General features: G+C 35.0%; 1 protein-coding gene across 3 annotated transcripts in view; it reads left to right on the plus strand.

Moving 5' to 3' along the window:
* Positions 1-21,727, plus strand: part of KCNT2 (potassium sodium-activated channel subfamily T member 2) — a 296,411-nt gene that overhangs the window by 138,778 nt on the left and 135,906 nt on the right. For all 3 annotated transcript variants that reach the window (XM_008071505.2, XM_021719277.1, XM_021719278.1), the window contains one exon: positions 8,459-8,567. In XM_008071505.2, coding sequence (XP_008069696.2) covers positions 8,459-8,567 — 109 coding nt within the window. The remainder of the gene's footprint in view (positions 1-8,458; positions 8,568-21,727) is intronic.

The following is a 21,727-nucleotide window of genomic DNA, read 5'->3' on the forward strand; positions in this document are numbered from 1 at the left end:
CTTTATCAATAAGCAATAGGGAAGGAAGAGCCAAATCAAAGTAAACAGAAACTTTCAATGTATGAGAAGAAAAGACAGGATAAAATGCATATAATTTTGAAACAGGAAATACTTTCTTCCACAAGGGAGGGAAATTAGAAAAAACAGATTTGATATTTAGTAAGGAATTATCTTTACACAGTCAAAACTGGGCTTTTGCCCTCACCAGAAAGAAGGGGAAAGAATTGAGGGAAAGAGGTTTTGTGTACAAAAAATAATCTTGAAGTTGCCCAGTTTTGCACATGTCCCGTCAGACAAGCTCTAGTCATGTGACCAGATCTATGTAAAAGGGAAACTGGGAAATATAATTTCTATGAGAGTAGCCATGCATCCAGCTAAAATGTAGAAGCAGGAAATAAGAGACTATTACTAAAAGGAGGAAACAAAATGTGGATTCTGGGAGAGATGGTAGCTTCAGCCATAGCTCGAACCTTTGGCTACCCAAGTATACATGCACAGCATATCTATATCTGTATCTGTATCTCTATCATCTGTGTATCTGTATACACTCATCCATTCCTCATGACAAATACTCCAAGTTTCTTTTACCAAATGTTTTACCCATATCAAGATCAGGATGTCTGTATAATCAAAGTCAGATCTAGATGGTTCCTAATCACCTGGCAACATACACATTGACAAATTTGCTAGTTTTCCCCACTACTACCACTCTATCTAGACGCACAGTAGCAGAGCAAGATAGCTGTAATAAAATAATAGTTTCTGGAAAAGCAAAGAAGGAAGGTACACAGCAGTCATTGGCCCGTGGCATATCCTGTGGCACACGAATTGAGAAACCTTCAGCAGTATAGTAAATTTCTAAATCAAATCCCAAATCTGCTCTTGGAGAATAACTACTGTCTATTCCTAAGTATGACCCCTTGCTCACTATTCTCTGTGGCTACTCCTGAAGTAGTAATTGGAGGGGATTTCTTCCAGTCCTTTCCATGCTTCAGTAGCTGCTCGAAGTCCTTTTCTAAGAACTTTCTAAAACCTGCCTATTTCCTGGATTCTGTTGCCCTGCCCCAATTTCACTTTTGATTTTAATGGTGACTACCTTGACATCATCTGAAATATGTTTGGGTGTAAAGGCAGCACAGCTCTTTAATGCAACTCATGCCATAGATCTGGTTTTATTGGTTTGAATGGGAAGTCTTAATTGGAGGCCTCTGATAGACTCTAAGTATTCTGCTACTTAGGGTGCAGTTCATTTTTGAATTCTGTAAATATCCAGATTTCTTGACTCTTGATTAGATTTTTATTGAAAGCAAACTATGCCTTATTTAAAAGAGTTCTATTCCCTTCGCCCTCTTCTTGTTAAGTAATCCATTCTTACCCGAGATTATCTCTCTATGTGCGCCTGACTCAAATCAGCATGGTGCTGTCAGCACACATTACTCATATTCTTGCCCTTTTCAGCAACTTTTTCTAGACATGTCTCTACAGAGAGGTGGTTTCTGTATACAGAGGGGAAAATGGGTAGTAGAGAAAAATAGCGTTTTCTGTTATGGGTGTATATCTTCATTTTGCCTTTCTGTAATACTTTAATTTTATATGATGGTGTCTTCTGTTTTTAATTAGAAATTATTTGGTAAAAGTTGACAGTTTATGATTTGAAATGACTCAAATAGGAAATGTAATTATCTAATGAACCTGAAAAAGTACTCCATCTCTTAGCTCACTGTCACACTCTCCAGCGCTGCTTGGCGATAATATGACATGGTGATAGATTTCATTTTGAAAACATGTCCTAAACTCATGTTTCTGTAATTACCCATCTCTTGATGATCTTGCTCAGCATCCTGTCTCAGCAATCACCTCCAGAGTCATACCCTGAATCGTGCCATTACTAATATATTTGACCCCTCTGTAATCCCCAACTTGGTGTCTCGTTCTCTGATCACTACTTCCTATCTTTTGACCATACAGTTCATTATTTCTACCACATTTTCATTATCATTTACACTCACAGGTATTGTCTTTTCTTTTTCATCTGTTTGAATTTCATGTCACATCATTATAATTCATGCCTGAAGTTATCCTCAGTTACTTGACATTTGGACTTGTTTGTCAAATGTCAATCTTAATTAAATCTAACTCTGTCTTTTTGATGTTAGCTTACAAACATTTGAATGTATCTTAAAAAAGACAAAGTAAGCAAGCAAAAGGCAACCTGCAGCCTCCAACCTGCTATCATCATTTCCACTCATTTTACACACACACACACACACACACACACGAATTGTAGGAAGAAGAACAATACTTTTATTAACTTCAACCAATCAACAAACACATCTACCCCACCAACCACTTTTCCTTCTCTTCTGTTATTATAAATGAACGATTTTAGCAGCCTTATGACTGGGAAGGGACATGGAAAATGTTGTACATTGTGTTAGTAAGAATACCTAAATGTTGATTGTCTATGAATCATATTTTAGGATTTACTAAAGGCTATTAACCTATTGCCAGATCAAACAGCACTATCCATTGAAACTATTGGTGAGAGTGGAAATGTCTATGCCTGCAATGTCCAATACTGTAACCAGTAGCCACAGTGTTATTGAGTTCTTAAAATGTGGCTAATATGATGGAGGAACTAAACTTTTATTTGTTTGATTTGTTTGGTTTTTGTTTTTGAGTCAGAGTCTCATTCTGTTGCCCCGGCTGGAGTGCAGTGGCACACTTACGTCCACTGCAGCCATGACCTGCTGGGCTTAGGTGATCCTTCCACCTCAGCCTTCCAAGTAGCTGGAACTATAGACACGTGTCACCATGCCTGGCTAATTTTTTGACTTATTATAGAGATGAGGTCCTACCACGTTGCCCAGACTGGTCTTGAACCTGTGGGCTCAGGCAATCCTCTCACCTCGGCCTCCCTAAGTGCTGGGATTATAGGCGTGAGCCACTATGTGCCCAGCCTGAACTTTTATTTGTATTTTATTTTAAATTATTAAAATTTAAATAGCCATTTGTGACTGGTGGCTACTGTATTGGACAGTCTAGTTTCAGAATGGTAATGTGTTGTTAATGTCAAAATAAAATACAACAATGAATCTCTAAATTATACATTTTATTTGGGAATCACAGAATTGCAATTCGGGGCACACATACAGACTGGGATGATCTTTGAAGGTTTTATTTTAAAAACAAACACTGTGTATTGTTTTGAAAGAAAGCTCACTGACACTAGAGAAGCTTTTAGGGACTGGCAATCTCTGACTGGTGAGTTAAGCATGTTGGTAAAACTAGTCTTCGTTCCAGCAACGACTAGGTAAACCTGGTCTTGGGGTTACCTCAAGCTGTTTTAGCAGCTGAACTTACAAAAAAAATTCAGTTCTTGGAGCTAATGCTATGTGCCCTGAGTGCTTTTTCCCTTTGGTTCCTTGACTGATTTACTTGAGTATGATAAGAGTAACTCAATTTGTATAATCCGTTTCACAAGGTGGAGTGCTAAAGTGTGGGAAGATGTGAAGACTAATTAGGAAACTGTTGTTTAGTCTAATGAGAGAATAGCAGAATATGAATATGAATAATAGTCCACATAGTCTCTTAGCTACATTTCAAAATCCAAGAATCTCTGAAAAATGAAAATATTTTTGCATCATTCCTGGTGGTAAAGTATGAACTGACATGAAATGATTTGGTGGCAGTTCATGTACTGAAGTGTCATGAAGCTATTTTACCCATTATTTTTTCACTTAGAATAAATATTTACATGCGGGAGTCCAGCTCCTGCCGGGTTCAGGGTACCCCAAAGGTGGAGACGGCGTCGGTGATTGTGAGAAAGAGAAAGAGAGAGAAAAAGAGAGAAAGACTTGGACAACTGTTCAGATTTGAGCAGAAGTCATTTATTGCGAGTAGTAGTGAGCTTATATTTCTCTCTACAAGGGAAATAATCTCTGCAAGTTACCACCACAGAGCAAGTTAAAATCATCATTACAAAACAAATCACTTACAACAAATTACATGGATTTTTTGTGATGGTAAAATGATGCTTAAGTTTAAGTATTCTTCTCGGTGTTTGGCTAATGTTCTCTCTAAGGGTGGAGACTATTTCTACCCAAAACAACATTATCCCAACATAATGATGCTACCCTGTAAAAAACAGTCCCCACAACCTGTTAATATAAAATCTTAAAATTATAAAGCTTTTTATTAGACAACTCTACTTAAAACAAAACTTATATCCCAAATTAACTAATATATATTATAATCTTTCTAACAAATCTAACTTTATATAAACTTAACTTCCTATATTCAAGCTATCTAGGAAAACAAGTTTTTCCATAATAAAGTCTTTGGGGGCCAGAACAGCAGTTTCTGACCCAAGGTTTTGGAGCAGTTCATATGTAGAATACTTCCATCTGGCGGAAGAATGTGCACCTGGAGATCCTCCAGAAGTGCCTGCGCAGATGTTCCTTTTTTCATGGACAAGTTGTTTCTTCTTAAAAACTCTCTGGTCTTTCAAGCCCCTTGGTAGTTTCCTCTTGTTCGAATTCCTTTATTATTTTCCTATCTGGAACATCCTATCTCTAAGCAAAAAACAGTTTAGAAGAAACTTCTAGTGATGTTATTCAGGCTTCAAGGTAGTTTCGGTTGCTAGATAAAATCTTTTTTACTCACTTAAGTTCTACATCTAAACTCTTTAACTTTTGATATACTAAAACTTTAATATGTATCTCAAACCCCTATGAACAAACTTATAAATCACCTACATACACCTTAATATAAACTTTCACTACACTTAAATTTTATGCCTTGTATTCAAACACCATAACTATAACTATAAATAATCATTCAACTTGACCATGGCATGGGCAAAAGGGAAAAGTCAAACAACATAGTGGGAAGTGGAAAAATGGGCAATGAGTTTCCAGTAGCTGAAAATACTTCCATAAACGGGCTGTTTTCTTCTTTTCCAACTGCATGGAATTCTTTGGCCGTAACAGCATAGGCAAAAAGCAGCAGGGCCTCAGCTTCCCAGACTCTCCCTGCGGCCCGGGGTCACCAGGACCTTGTTAATCAGATGGGCCTCCAAGGCTGACTCCCAACATTTACACTTCTAATTGCAGAAATAATAATACTTTTAAGAACATTTGCAGCCGGGCTCGGTGTCTCAGCCTGTAATCCCAGCACTTTGGGAGACCAAGGTGAGTGGATTGCCTGAGCCTGCGAGTTCGAGACCCATCTGGGCAACTTGGCGAGACCTCATCTCTATAATAAATCAAAAAATTAGCCGGGCGTGGTAGTGCATGCCTGTAGTTCCAGCTATTTGGAAGGCTGAGGCGGAAGGTCGCCAGAGCCCAGCAGGTCGAGGCTGCGGTGGCCGGGAGAGGCCACTGCACTCTAGTCTGGGTGACAGAGTGAGACTCCAACTCAAAAAAAAGAACATTTGCTCAAAAAAAAAAAAAGAACATCTGGTCACTGAAGCATGTTGTCTTTCTAAAATCTGAAAGTTTTTAAAATCTGAAATTTGATATCTGACCCTTAAGAATTATGATTAAAGATTGGAAACTTGTTGTAAGTAGTGAGAATGGACATGGAGGGGGGAGAGAAAGGACGTTAGGGTTATAATCAATGAACTTTGGCTATCATAAGGTCTTGGGAATTGAGGAGCTAAGTAATATGAAGGAATATTTTAGATTTTTAATTCAGGTTAAGGGTTAGAGGTTAGTATTAATAATGTCCCAAGAGGAAGCATGATTTTCACCTGAGGTGAGCGGTCTAGAGATAAAATCCATTCTATTTTGCAGATTGATTTCAGCTTTCTGTGATATATGCAAATAAGGATTATTATCCAGTTGAATATTTTATTCACATTTCTTGTATCTGCCATTCATAGATATTAAATAGATTTCTTAAATGAAAAGAGTACAGATGCTAAACATGTATTAATTTATTTAGCTAGGACAGGGGCTTCATTTTATTTAATTCAATGCACTCTTTTTACAATAATTTTTTGGCAATCCTTTTTCTACCTTGGAATGAAATTCAGAGTACATGTAATTATCTATACATATACATTTAAATAGTTAGTATCCTTTCCTAATTGCAATATGAAGGTGAAACAAAAGTGAAATAATAATAAGCATATTTTTCAATATATAAATGACAAGGCATGAATACACAAGAAAACACAATGGAAAAAGGTATTTTCACCAATAACTGTGTGCCAGCCACTGATACTGACTGACACTGGTAATGTAAAGTATTCAGCTATCTTGAACATGTATCAATGACTCACATGCAATGCTAAACACAATAAAGTAATTTTTGTCTTAATTTACACTACAGTTACATGCCTAGATAATTCAGTATACACTAAAACAGTACAAAACATGTTAACGCTTAAAATTGTCACCATTAATAGTATATATACTTCTAGTTCCAAGGGCTGATGGACACTGCAAACTTTTAACTAGTTTAGAAAAAAAGCATAAGTAATTACAAAAATGACTACCTGAAATATATGAACCTTGACCTTCATTCCAGTTTTCAGTGATTAATATTGTTTTTGAAAAATTAGCCAGTGCAACGAAGTCTTCCTAGCCATTCTCCTCCAAACTCAGATGCACAGATTTATTAAGAAAAAGAGAAGGGAAGGAACCTACATTTTTTTGTAACTTTTTTTTAACTGTTGAAGGAAAATGAGATGGGATATTTTTGACATATCACACAGGCATCACATTTTCCACATTTCCCTACTGAAAGAAATATGATTTGTGAATTATAGTGAAGAAAAATTAATAATTGCATGCATCATTGCATATATGGTAATCAGACATTCCAAATTTTGTTACAGTTGAATTTTTCAAAAATTCTATGTTATATCTCAATAAATGTACATATTTTTCTCAGAGCATATGCTCCAATTTTTATTTGAAATGTATGGATCCCCTATGTATTGCTATCATATGATTCTGGAGTAATAACAATCTGTGTTTAGCAATTTTGTCACTCTATTCACAGATTGAGCATACATACTCAAAAATTATTTTGAAATATATTAAAATGACAGTTTAAAGGCACTGTTCTTTTGCGAATCTTCTGTACACTTTCTGCATTCAAAATTGTATTTAGAATCAGCTTGCCTTTCCTGAAAAACACAAAATATAATGATTATGTATTAAAAGATGTTTAAAGATCATTATAATATATTTACAATTAGCAGATAAAGGGGTAGAGAGCAAGAGAGATTGATTATTAGGAGAACCTTGTAATTTTTTGAAGAAAATCTTGACATATAATCATAATATACAAAGTTTATTTCATAAAATGTAAAAGAAAAAATAAAAAAAGAAATGAAAGCAAAAGAAAGTATAACAGACTTTTTTCATATGCTCAATTATAAAAACAGGGCAGGGCTAAGGTCAATCTTTGGAGCATTTGCTAAACCATTTCTCTAGTAATCTTTCCTTGTTTCTTCATAAGTTATACAGTATATGCATTCATTTTACAGATAAGGCTTCAAATCTTATATTCATTAATTTAGCTAAAACTGCTGTTTTCTGCTGAAGAATATGTATTTTCTTAGAACTTTAAACCCTGTCTTTATCTCAAATGTCTACTTGGGAAGGTAACTTCTGTTTTTCCAAACTAAGCAATATTTAACCACTTCTCTAAAAATGACTTCTGTGAAAAATGGACTATTGGGTTTCTGTGTCATTCCTGCATGACAGTCATTCGTGGCTGAGTAGCATCATTCCTTTCAGATGTGACCTGCACCCTCCCCTGTGCTCTCATCTCTAGCATTCTCTATTGTTCTTATGTCATTGGGTTTTAGTTGCCATTTATTATGTTTTCTTGATGGCTCTTATTATCTTTTGAGTCTATGATGTTGAAGTCTAAAATTTTTAGCATTGATTTTTATTGATTGATATTATTGTGATTTTCATAGTATATCTATTATTTCTATGATAGACAAATTATCTATCATATATTTTTATAATGAGTTTCTATGATTTGTGCTGTGTCATTATGAACTTGATAAATCAGTGCTTTAACAGTCAGTAATGTGGTATTTTATACCACAGAATTATCAGAACTAAAGCAGACTTCATAAAGTATTTGAAGTGTATTCTTCAGACTGCACCTCAAACCTATCTACAACTCATCTCTTTGTATAGATGAGGCATAGGAAGATTAAGAATTTTACTAAAAGTTCCCAGTTTTGTTTAAACAGCATTAGGGCTAGACCCTCCTTCCCACCCCAGTCATTTAATCCATATTCTAGCACTGTCTCTTACGAAACATATTTCCTGGGGATAAAATTGCACATGTACAATCATTTCTAAAACAAGTATGTTTATAGTGAGAATTTTGAATTTTTATTATTATGTCAATATTATTTTAAATATTTAAAAATATTGCTCTTTCAAGGTAAATTATTCTAATTTACCTATTTTATTTCAAACAGATCATGTTGTTTGTGAAGAAGAGTTTAAATACGCCATGTTAGCTTTAAACTGTATATGCCCAGCAACATCTACACTTATTACACTACTGGTTCATACCTCTAGAGGGCAGTAAGTATATTTTTTCTTTAAGATAACATTATAAATTATATTTTAAAAATAAATGAAGTTATGTGGTGTAGAATATAGCTAGATATATGTAGAAATATAGCTAGATATGTACCTAAATTTGTATTTGTGTAAGTTACCTTCCGTCTGATGTTAAGCACAGACATGTTAAAGGGTCCTAGACATATAGAAAATTGAGTTATTTGCTTTCTTTTCCTAGTAATCTTGAGATAAATTGTTGCATCTTAAATTCTAATTGTCTGCATCATTTGTTAGGCTTAGGGTTAGGGCATAATTTCTATTTTTAAATTAATACTTATGCAGCAAATGAATATTTTAAAAAGTCCAATAATCATTAGTATAAGATCTTAAAGTTGTTTTTTTTTTCATTTTCTGAGGTAAATTTTGATCTTAAAACTTTATGTACATTATTGATCTCAAATTGTAATTTTATGATTATTAAGGAATAATAAAGTAACTGCATAAAATTAGTAAATGTAGCATAAATCACATTTAATGTGCATTTCAAAGTAGATGAAGGTAATATCATCAGGACCATTTCTGTTCTTGTTTGTTTATTTTGATAACATTTCACAAAATATAGACTTTGACTTAGAGGATCGAGGAAAATATAAGCAGCGAACATAGTCACTGCTCTTATTTAGAGGCAAATATTGTACTGCATTTCATATCTTTTTATATTTCTAGCTTTATATTTCAGACAAAATGTTGATTTTCTAAGTAGGTTCTACTGTGTATTAGTGGCTATAATTATTTAAATTTAGCAAGTTGACTGATGGTTTTTTTTTTTGAGTTGGAGTCTCACTCTGTCGCCCCAGACTGGAGTGCAGTGGCCGTTCCCGGCCACCGCAGCCTCGGCCTGCTGGGCTCCAGCGATCCTTCCGCCTCCGCCTTCCCAGTAGCCGGAACTACAGGCGTGCGCCACCACGCTCGGCTGATTTTTTGATTTATTGTAGAGATGAGGTCTCGCCAAGTTGCCCAGGCGTGTCTCGAACCCGCGGGCTCAGGCAATCCACTCACCTCAGCCTCCCAAAGGCGCGGGATTACAGGCTGAGCCACTGAGCCCGGCTGACTGATGGTTTTTAAGTGAAGCACCAAGTCAAATAAATCCAGGAAAATGAAAATTCTATTTTGGTATTTAATTCTAGATGGAGTAAGTTACTAATTTTAAAATAGTAATTGCCCAGTGGTATTTTAAAGTTGGTTTTACTGCCTTAACTCTAATTACTTAATTGGGATAGTAAGAGTTTCCCAGAAGCAACGTTTTCAAAGTTCTGAATAAACACATTTTTATTCTGGATATGTATAAGAATTTAATCTGTGTAATGGGAAAACAATGCAACAAACAGGATTATGAATGTTTTTTTCTTTGCAGAAAGAACTTGGCATTTTGATGTAATACTATAAATGATTTTGATACAATTAGATGAACATTCATAGAACTAGTTAAATGTGTGGGGTTTTTTGCCATATTATCTTTATACAGAATCATACAACCATAATGCTGAATATCTAGTCTATTGTTACACACATAAATGATAAAATAAGACCCATCAGCACTATTTAACCCAGATCATTTCTCATAGATTGAAGTTAAATTACATTGTGTAACTTCTTAGCAAATATTATGTATTGAAACACAGTATTGTGGGAAAAAAATTTTCCTTGACATAAGTTGAAGGAATTTCAATGATCTTTAGAATAAGGTTTTTCTTAATATACTTCAGTGAATTTTGCCTTATAAAAAAGAAAACAATGTTGTTGTAAACATTACCTTATAACTAAGGATTTTCTATGAATAACATTGTCCTGTAAAATTATTCCACAGAAAATGCTATAGTTTACCATAAACATTTTTGTAGCAGTTTTATTAAGATTTAATTTATATGTTATGCAGTTCACCGACTTCAAGTATGCAATTCTCTGGTTTTTAGTATATTCATAGAATTTTTCAACTATAATTACTATCTAATTCCAGAACCTATAAAGAAACCCTCTATTCTTTAGCAGTCATGCTACATTACTCACAAATCATTTTCACCCTAGGCAACCAGTAATCTACTTCTGTTTCCATAGATTTGCCTATTCTGGACATTTCATATAAATGAAATCATATAATATGTGTTGGTTGTGCTTCTTTTACTTGGCATGATGTTTTCAAGGTTCACTCATATTATAATATGTTCCAGTTCTTCATTTCATTTTTATAACTGAGTAATATTCAACTGGATATATCACATTTTATTTTTGCATTCATCAGTTGATGGGTATGTGGGTTATTTATAACACTGGGAATAATGCTGCTGTTAACAGTTGTGTAAAGGTTCTGGTATGGGTGTACATTTTCATTTCTCTTGGGTCTACATCTAGGAATGGAATGGGTGGGTCATATGGTCACTCTGTTTAGCCTTTTTTAGGAACTGTCAGAATGTCTTCCAAACATGCTGCAATATTTTGATTTCTACCAGAAATGTCTCAAAGTTCTACTTTCTTTACATCTTCAGCAACATTTATTATTATCTATCTGCCTTTTTAACATAGCCATCCTAGTGGGTGTGATGTTCCATTGTGGCTTTGATTTGTATTTCACTGATGGCAAATAATATTAAGTATTATATTTTGAGTTTATTGGCTAATCACATATCTTATTTCAATTTAGACCCTCTGCCCATTTTTGTTTTTCTTTGATTATTAAATTGTAAGAGATATTTATATATTCTAGATACAAGTACCTTCTCAGATATGTATCAAACAGATCACTTAATTGAAGATGTATAATATATTTTATTAAGAATATTGCTTGACTAAAATGATTTGAATCACATTCTCTGTATATGCATTTGATTTATACTCAAGATCCCCTTATAAATTGAATATGCTTGTAATTTCGCCTTTGAGCATTAGCAAAAATTAAAAAGCTTAAATATATCCATTTAATAATAAGAACAAACCTGTAAGCTGAATTTAATACTATAAGGAAAAACAATGTTTAACAATGGTCTTGTTCGCAGTATGTCTTTTTTTCTTTTTTGAGTCGGAGTCTCACTCGGTCACCCAGACTGGAGTGCAGCGGCCGCTCCCGGCCACCACAGCCTCAACCCGCTGGACTCCAGTGATCTTTCCGCCTCAGCCTTCCGAGTAGCCGGAATTACAGGCGTGCGCCACCATGCCCCGCTGATTTTTTGATTTATTGTAGAAGTGAGGTCTCGCTGCCCAGGCGGGTCTCGAACCCGCGGACTCAGGCCATCCACTCACCTCAGCCTCCCAAAGCGCGGGATTACAGGCTGAGCCACCGAGCCTGGCTGCAGTATGTCTTACTATTAATTAAATTGGCATCTTGGTTTATTTAGCGATCTTGTTAAAAAGATAAACATAAGTTTACTCTTTAGACAAAAAACACAACAAAACGCTGTTGAACACAGACCGTGATGATGTCCACAGTGAAATGCCAGTTTATCAGGTCATTTTGCAGACATTCAACTGATCCATCTTGATGATATTTCATCCTTATCAAAATTTAAAAAAATTAGCTATTAATTTTTTGTCTTTCAATTTTCTTTTTCTTTTCTTTTCTTTTTTTTTTCTTTTTTTTTTTTTTTTTTGAGTTGGAGTCTCACTCCGTCGCCCAGACTGGAGTGCAGTGGCCGCTCCTGACCACCGCAGCCTCGCCTGCTGGGCTCCGGCGATCCTCCCGCCTCAGCCTCCCGAGTAGCCGGAGTTACAGGCATGCGCTACCATGTCCGACTGATTTTTTTGATTTATTTTAGAGATGAGGTCTCGCCAAGTTGCCTGGGCGGGTCTCGAACCATCGGACTCACGCAATCCACTCACCTTGGTCTCCCAAAGCGCGGGATTACAGGCTGAGCCACTGAGCCCGGCTTCTCTTTCAATTTTTTAACGAAAATATTAAATTCATCTCATCTAAGAAGGAATAGTTTTGATCTCTTGATAATCAAGGGAAAAGAAAAAGAAAGAGTTGGTAAGAAAATACTGCAAATTTAGAATTTATAGATCTTGGCCACTGATGAGATGAGTTTAGTGGGGGGAAAAAAAAGAAGAAAAAAGGGAAATCTCTAATATCCTTACACTTTGATCCTGGACAGTAAAAAATTATGAGACACATAGTTTGTCAGGAGGAAAAAATGAGTTTGATATAGATTGGCTATATTTGCTTTCTAATTCAGGTATAACTGATGGTGGGAATTGCTGCCAGTCTTGGCTCTCGAGGAAGGATCGTGTTAGTCAAGCTTGTGGAAGTGGAAGTAGAAGTAGTAAGGATTTGGGAAAAATGACAACTTGAGACTTCCTTGGGAACTTATTACTTTTGGGAAACAGATGGAAGAAAAGTGAAGCAAATATAGTATAGCCTTAAAAAAGAGTAAGTGTTTACAAGAATAATTGGATAGTTAGCAGTGTAGATGGTTTTGGAGAGATTGAGACTGAGCAGACACTTCTAGGTCACTGGTCTCTGGGGACCTCGGAAAAACTGTTTGGACTATAAAGACTTTCTCATTTTGAGAAAGAATAAACAAAAAAGCATGATAAGGAAGTGAAGTCTGGTGGGAGACTGTTACTGCGTTAGGTTTGTTTATGAATCTAATAAAGAAAAAAATAAACGCTCTTTTGCTCGGAAATATTGAGGAAAGCTTTTTCATTATATGTTTAACTTTATTTATTTATTCTTTCTGAGTGGGAGTCTCATTCCGTCGCCCAGACTGGAGTGCAGTGGCATGCTCCCTGTCACCGCAGCCTCGACCTGCTGGGCTCCAGCGATCCTTCCACCTCAGCCTTCCAAGTGGCTGGAACTACACGCGCGTGCTACCACGCCCAGCTAGCCTTTTTTTTTTTTTTTTTGATTTATTGTAGAGATGAAGCCTCGCCAAGTTGCCCAGGCGGGTCTCGAACCCGTTGGCTCAGACAATCCACTCACCTCGGCCTCCCAAAGCGCGGGATTACAGGCTGAGCCACCAAACCCGGCCTGTAGTTATTTATCTATCTATTTTTGGTTGCTTTTAAAGTTAAATTTTTGGATAAGTATTACTGTAGAGAAAGACTGAAAATGCAATGAGAGAGTAGGGGATGGAATTCAGAAATTCTCTGTAATACCTCTGTCTGTAACGAGAAAATAATTTATCCCTGAGAAAATAATGGATGAGAAAGAGGGTAATTACACTAATTTTATTTTTGTGCAAAAAGCAATGCTACATTGGTTAATAATGTGCCCTGACCCGTATAACATAATATCTGACTAGAAGTTTGGATTGTATTTATTTTACACCTTAAAAAGTCGAGAGATCAGCCTCCAGAGTAAGTTGTTGGACTCAATAATGGCACCAAAGCACTTTAAAAAAAATTTTTCTGTGTTTTTAAAAAATTCTAATATCTTTAGCCTGTAGACTTTAATCTTTAAGATTTTTTTCTTGTAGTCACAAAATGACTGCTCTTTTCAATCTTTTTGGGTAAGAAGGAGGGTGAATAATAAAGGAATAATAAATAAAGGAATAATAAACTATTCTCAGCTGAGGCTACTTAAGGCTGTCCATGAGTCTCTTTCATTATCTTTTAACATCTAATTTGCCAGAACCATTTCACTTGGTTATGGATACATGTAAAGCATCCTGAGACATCAAGTATTTTGGACTTTAGCATCTCTAATAGAGAAAGGCAAGGGAAAAGAGATATATAAACAGTTTTGGAGAAACTAATACAGTTTCTGTCATTTTGTCACAGAGAAGTAATTACTATTAAAAATCATGTATATAGATCATAGCACTTTCCTATTTTGCATTGAGGATACAGCTATATTTTGCATATTAGAATATGAGCTTGATTTTAGTTATATCTGTTAACAAAGTAAATAGCTTTAAATTAATATATAAATAAATACACATATATATTTAGAATTTGATGTTTACTTTTTAAAAATCATTAAGTTGTATACCATAGAAATAAAATGGTAAATTAAAGAATTAGCTGGGGATATAATATATTGAATCACACAAATAACTGTGACAACCTAATTGTTATATGTAAAGTGCCAGGAAAGTCATTGCTAGTCATTAAAGAGAGAGCACAAGCCTGGTGAAGCAAACTTGACACTATTAAAATAAGAAAATGTTAAGTATATCTGTAGTATAGATAGTTGTTATAGTATTATTATTTTGGTAGTCCTTTGTGTGAATTTTTAATATGTAATCTGTAAAAAAACCCCACACATATTACATACATAATGTAGTATAGATAGTTGTTATGGTATTATTATTTTGGTAGTCCTTTGTGTGAATTTTTAATATGTAATCTGTCAAAAGCCAAAACCACACATATTATAACGGATACAATACAGAAACTTCTTTCATCAAAATAGCCACTAAATTCAGACTTTTTGGAAACCACATGTTCTTACTACAAACAAAATTCTCTCTCTGCTTTTTAGTGGGCACACTGTAAATGGAGCTCATAATAAATTCAGGGAGGAAATGTAGCACAGAAGAAAGAACACTGGTTTTGACAGACAGATACTGGTGACTCTAACTGTGGAACTCAGCTAACATTGAGCCAATTACAGGCTTCATTTAATTCTCAATCATTTTACGAGTATATGGAAAATTGAGATAATAAGTTTTATCTAACCTATTCCTTTATTCATTTATTTAGCAATCATTTATTAAATATTTACTGTGTGACAGAACCTTTCCAGGTGTTGTGGATACAGCCAAGAGAAAAATCTCTGCTCTTGGGAAACGTTTATTCTAATTGGGAAGACAGATAATCAACAAAAATAAATTATATATATTTTATTTTTATCCAGAATATTATAGCCTTCCAAAGGATTATATATATGTGTGTGTATATATAATCCTTTGGGAAGACAGATAATCAACAAAAATAAATTATATATATTTTATTTTTCTCCAGAGTATTATAGCCTTCCAAGGGATTATATATATGTGTGTGTGTATATAATTCTTTGGAAGGCTATAATACTCTAGAGAAAAATAAAATAAAGAAGAATAGAGAGTACAATGATGCAGAAGTGGGTTTAACTTAAATGATACAGTCAATAAGACCTCATCAGGGAGTTGATATATAATCAGTGACCTGAGAAAGTTTAGGTCCCAACTATGCAGATATCTGATTTATGAATTTTCTAAACAGAAGGAAAAGCAAAGACTGAGGTACAAGTACATCCGATGATTTGAGGAACAGCAAGAAGATCTGCAGAGTTACAGCAGAATTAAGGAAGAGAAAGGTAGTAAAAGGTATTATCTGAAAGGAGGGCCAAGTCATGCAGGGTTTTCTAGGGCATTATAAAGATGTTGGCTTTCACTCTAAGATGAGATTACTAAAAGGTTCTAAGCAGAGAAATTAAAAACTTGGCTTATAAGAGGAACAAACGTTTTGTCTTTTTGGTTGAGCAAAGATAGGAAAGACCATGGGAATGATCCAAGCCAGAGAATTTAGTGTCTTGAAGAGGGTAAAATTCTGAGAGTGATGGAAAGTGCTGAGATTCTAGATATATTTTTTGAAGTTATTGTCAAGATTTGTTGATGATTGGGTATGTGGTGAAACAGAAAAAGAAGAGACTAAAATGATTGCAAATTTTTGGCCTGAGCCAATTTTTGGCCTGTGCCACCAGAAGAATAGAATTGTGATTTACCACAATACAGAAGACCACAGACAATGAGGATTTTTCATTTTGGATATGCTCAATTTAAGACACTTATTAGGCTTCTAAAATTTTGTCCAGTATGTGGTCTGGATGTGAGAAAGAAGTCTAGACTGAGGATATAAATAAAGATAAATTTGCTTCACTTCGGCATTTGAACACCATTTGAAGCCATAAAACTGGATGAAGTCAGCTAAACAGGATTCTTTTGAGGATTATGTAGTCAATTACAACCATAGTAGTTAGCCTTTGGCTGTCTCACAGGCTTTATTAATTTACATCATTCAAATTCTATTCAAATAAAAATCAGTTTCTCAATTTGGAGTCAAATTTGACAATTTGGGAGAGACAGGAGAGCTACTTTAAAGACAAAACAGGAGACCCCGAACCATACTTTATATCTGTGATGGAGTAGAGAAGGTCTCATGCCTTTCACAGGTGTTTCTAAATCAGGATATTTCTAGGTCTCTATCACAATATGGCAACTAAAAGGACTATAAGAAAATAAGCGTTCATAACTTAGGATATTTTCTGAACCATGACATTGAGCAAATAGTATCAGAATGTTCCCATTCAATAAACAGTGATCGCTTATATCTTCACCATGCTCTTAATTCACTTTTTAATGTCACATAAACGTATTAGGATAATATACACATATTAGGATTAAATATAGTTTTAAAAAATGATTCGGATGCCTACAAAGTTGTACCTTTTTATTTTCAAGTGATATATTATTCAACCATAAAATAATTTTTAGAAGAAAACCAAATTTAGTTATAAGAAATGTGAAACTCTTTTGTCTCTTTGAAAGGTGTATATTTCAGTGATCATTTGAAACTTTGTGTGGAGGAAATGAATTATAAAAATAATTTAAGTAAAAGAAAATTATTTAGGGAGACTTTAAAATGAGATAAAATTGAAATATAACAGAAGATATAAAGACTTCTAGGTATCCCAGAAATAATGGTAAAATTATACACCTGTAAGCAAATAATAGTTGCTGGTAGTTTCAGATAATAATAACATGTTAGTACAAGAATGTGTTGAAATAATTTTATTTTGATGTATGAGACAAATAAGTTTTCAAATTGAGTCAGTTGGTATATGAAACAAATATATATTTTATGTATTTTGAACAAATGATAAAATTTAAGATTCCAATGTTACATTCACAAATATATATTAAAAATGAGGGGAAAAATTCTGCTTTTATATTTTTGCAGAATTAGTTTTAAAAAGTTGCAGTTTTAGCTGGGCTCGGTGGCTCAGCATGTAATCCTGCGCCTTGGGAGGCTGAGGTGAGTGGATTGCCTGAGCCTGCGGGTTTGAGACACGCCTGGGCAACTTGGCGAGACCTCATCTCTACAATAAATCAAAAAATTAGACAGACGTGGTAGCACACGCCTGTAGTTCCAGCTACTTGGAAGGCTGAGGCGGGAGGATTGCCGGAGCCCAGCAGGTCGAGGCTGTGGTGGCCGGGAGCAGCCACTGCACTCGGGTCTGGGCGATAGAGTGAGACTCCAACTCAAAAAAAAAAAAAAGTTGCAATTTTGTAAAGATGTTCCTCAGAGGTGGTTATTTCACAAAAAATCCTTCATTAACTTACTGGGCAAATATGTTGTTTTCATCAGTGGGATCAAATAGCAGATCTGGGTATTGTTGCGATACTCTTTGTGAAATTAAAATTACCTTATAAACATTAACTGTTAGGTTTTGTACATCATGTTCAAAATAATTGCTGTCTTTAACAGCAGGAGAAGAAAACAGAACACCTGATTCATGGATTTTTCCTTAGTCTTCAAAGTTTTATTATGCCTATAGTGCATAGTATTTGTACAGTTAAAAGGAGATGGTCTTGTTCAGCTTTCTATTATGAACATTTAAACTCAAGAGAATTTTAGGATTATTCAAATAATTATTTCACAGGAGATTGCTTAATAGTTGTATGAAATCCACAACTACAGTAGAAACATATTAAGACAAAATGCAGTGTAACTAATTTGTGTGTGTGGTGTATAAAATATGATTCTGTTATTTTACACAATTGTCAAATTTGTGTTGTAAGACACAATTCACATTTTTAGATGAATGTTAAAATTTCTATCGAAAAATTAAATTATATATTCAAGGAAGATTGGATAGTTTAAGTTAAACATTATGTTTTTAATAACCATTTTAGAACTTTCTTTTGGAATTAACTTTAGACTTACAGAAAAAATGCAAAGATACGTACAGAGAGTTTCTATATACCCTTCCCATATATATAAGGTTCCCTTAATTTTACACCTTTCATATTCATAATACATTTATCAGAATGAAAACTTTATATTAGTACAATACTCCTGACTTAATTATCAACTGTATTTGAATTTCATTGCTTTTTCTACTAATGTCTTTTTTCTGTTTTAGAGCCCTATCCAAAATACTGTATTGCTTTTAGTTGTTGCTTCTCCTTAGCCTTCTCCAATTTGTGACAGTTCTTTTAGATGAGGTTAGGATCAGTATAAAGTCCTGATTTTAATGTATATATACAAAAAGAAACAAATATAAATGTGTGTCTGCTAGTATGTATACATATAATTCCTGCATGTTTCTCAGAATAGAAGCAATGACACCTCAGTAGCAATGAGCACACATGTTTTAGTCCATTTTGTATTGCTATAACAGAATACCTGAGACTGGGTAATTTATAAAGTACAGAGATTTATTTTCTTACAATTCTGGTGGCTGGGAAGTCCAAGAGTGAGAGGCCACATCTGGTGAGGGCTTTCTGGCAGCATCGTTTTGTGACGGAAGGTGGAAGGGCAAGAGAGTGTGAGTTAAAGGGAGAAAATGAAGCCAAACTCATCTTTATAGCAAACCTATTCTCATGACATATAAGCCACTCCAGCCAAAGCAGTGTTAATTCATTCATGAAGCAGTGCTCTCATGAACTAGTCTGGTTTTATTAGACCCCAACTTCCAAAAATGTTGCATTGTGGATTAAGTTTTTAACATGTGAATTTTAGGGAGCACATTCAAACCATAACACTTAGGGTTAAGATTTGGATTAAACATCATTCTTCAGTTAAAAAGAACCAGAGTTACTTGGAATATTGATTGATTCTAGGCGGGGGCAGGGAATATACAAGATGAACCTTGTGGTGCCAGCAAGTAAGGAATTGCTCAGAATAGTAGGGAACCTTGTCAAAATGACAGAACCAACATGAAGGAGTTCCTAGTGGGCTAAGTTGGAATAATTTGGGCAACAAAACAAATAATGGTGACATTAGATTTTAACCCAATAAAATAAAATAAATATCAGGTAGTTCATACTGATATAAATAAGCAATGGAATAATTAGATAATTAGGGGAGAAGTGAGAGCTTTTTCCTACTGAACATTTTAATAAATGTAAAAGAAAAGAAAAAACATGCTAAATCATTATTAGGCAACTATTACAGTAATAAATGTGACACCTCCATGGGTGCTAATATTAGTAGGTAAGAGTTTTAGGAGAATCAGGGTACTACAGTGGTTTTGAAATGTCTCCCCAAGATATTTAATAACTATGAAGAGAAAATGTGCAACTTTGCGGTGGAGAAACTTGGTTAAGACAGTCTTAACCAAGTGATCAAGTTAAGCATCATCAGTAAAGATATTTCAACATCATGTAACCCTTCATATGATATACTAAGATGGCCAGACATAGTTTCTTTGGTATTCCTGCCAACACTTTCTAAGCGTGTGAAATCATCAGACACATCCATTTTAAGAGTGTCCTTCAAAAATAACTGATCTCAAGATAAAGACAAGGAAAGACTGTGAAATTCAAAATTGATTTTTAAAAAATTTAGTCATCTTTATTTGAGGGTGTTTTAAGTATTTTGAGATAGTATTTTGAATGAAGGACTCCCAGTAAAACCTGTAAGAAAACATGTAGTTGGATAAAACAGAGGCCAAGGCAAATTGCAGCCCAAACAAAGCTTTGTTATACCTCAATGCCTTGAACCCACGTATCAAGCAAAACTTCAAGGATCTAAACAACACCAGGCAGGTACCTCTAGTGTTGCTCTGACTGTGAGGTCAATGACCTCCAATAAAAATTAACCCTGAGGTCTTGTCTATTATACCCCAACATCCAGAGAGTTTCCAATTTTAAACACTGTGGTAAAAGAAAAAATCCGATATCATTTACCATCATCAGAATAAGGACGAAGAAAGATCAGAAAGACCAAAGGCAGTAAAGCAAGGAAGAAACTAGAGACAGGAAGAGAGAAGTCTTTTTTCGCTTTTATCCTGAACTCATAGAGACCCCAGGGAATCAGCTGTCATGTGGGAGGAGGAGAAACTTTCCTCAAAGTAATGGGGATTATAATTACCACACTGACTGCAAAATGAAAAAGAAAAAATGTAGGGTGGGGGAGCATGCTCAAATGATCTATTTTTAGCTCTCTTGTAAGTTTCACACTCAAAAACTGTGATAGAGGACTATATTTTGTAATCTGGCAAATCTAGTTCAGTCACCTTCCTCCTGTAGGTGAATAAAATAGAGTACCAGTGAGAATGAGAAGTACTTTGATTTCCCTTTAGAGTGAAATACACACAGATACACATACACACATACAAACAACTTAAAGTCATTTGTATGTGTGTATAAATCAGCTTATTCTCATTTGAGGTGTAAAACTTGAACTTTGATATATCTTCCCTAAATCTGAGCCTCTATTTTCATTAATAGATTAATGTGTGACTTTTTTCCCCCAGTGGTTTCAGTTAGATTTGAAAGTATTAGTAGGCTTCTTTGCCAAACCTCACACATTCTTCTCACGCCTAATTCTCCATGCCACTAGCAACCTAGTGAGTTTCCAACAGCAACAGAATGGGGAAATGTTTTTTATCAATGGGCCTATAATGGCTCCATACCTCTTTTTGGTCTCATACACTTCTCAGGTAGACAATGTGGCTATCCCATATTCAGCTGCTGACAATAGCTGATGTCATCTTCTGGCAAGCTTATTGGTGAGTCATAAGCCTGATGCCTAACATTTTTTTCTGAGGACACACATCTGCCCTACTTATTACTCCACAGAGCTTTCTTGTGAATGAGCTCATGGGAATCCACTTGCCTTTCAGTCACCTCTGACAGACTCTCCAGTTACATAATCTTAGTATTTCCTTAGGTTCCCTTAGGTCATCTTTGAGGTTTATACCTTCTACATCAGACTCGTGGTGTGTGTGTGTGTGTGTGTGTGTGTGTGTGTGTGTGTGATGTGGTGTTCTGACAGACTCTCTAGTTACATAATCTTAGTATTTCCTTAGGTTCCCTTAGGTCATCTTTGAGGTTTATACCTTCTACATCAGACTCGTGGTGTGTGTGTGTGTGTGTGTGTGTGTGTGTGTGTGTGTGATGTGGTGTTCTGACAGACTCTCTAGTTACATAATCTTAGTATTTCCTTAGGTTCCCTTAGGTCATCTTTGAGGTTTATACCTT

Source organism: Carlito syrichta, unplaced genomic scaffold, assembly GCF_000164805.1.
Source record: "Carlito syrichta isolate Samal-C Ts95f unplaced genomic scaffold, Tarsius_syrichta-2.0.1 Scaffold314346, whole genome shotgun sequence".
Classification (NCBI taxonomy): Eukaryota; Metazoa; Chordata; class Mammalia; order Primates; family Tarsiidae; genus Carlito; species Carlito syrichta.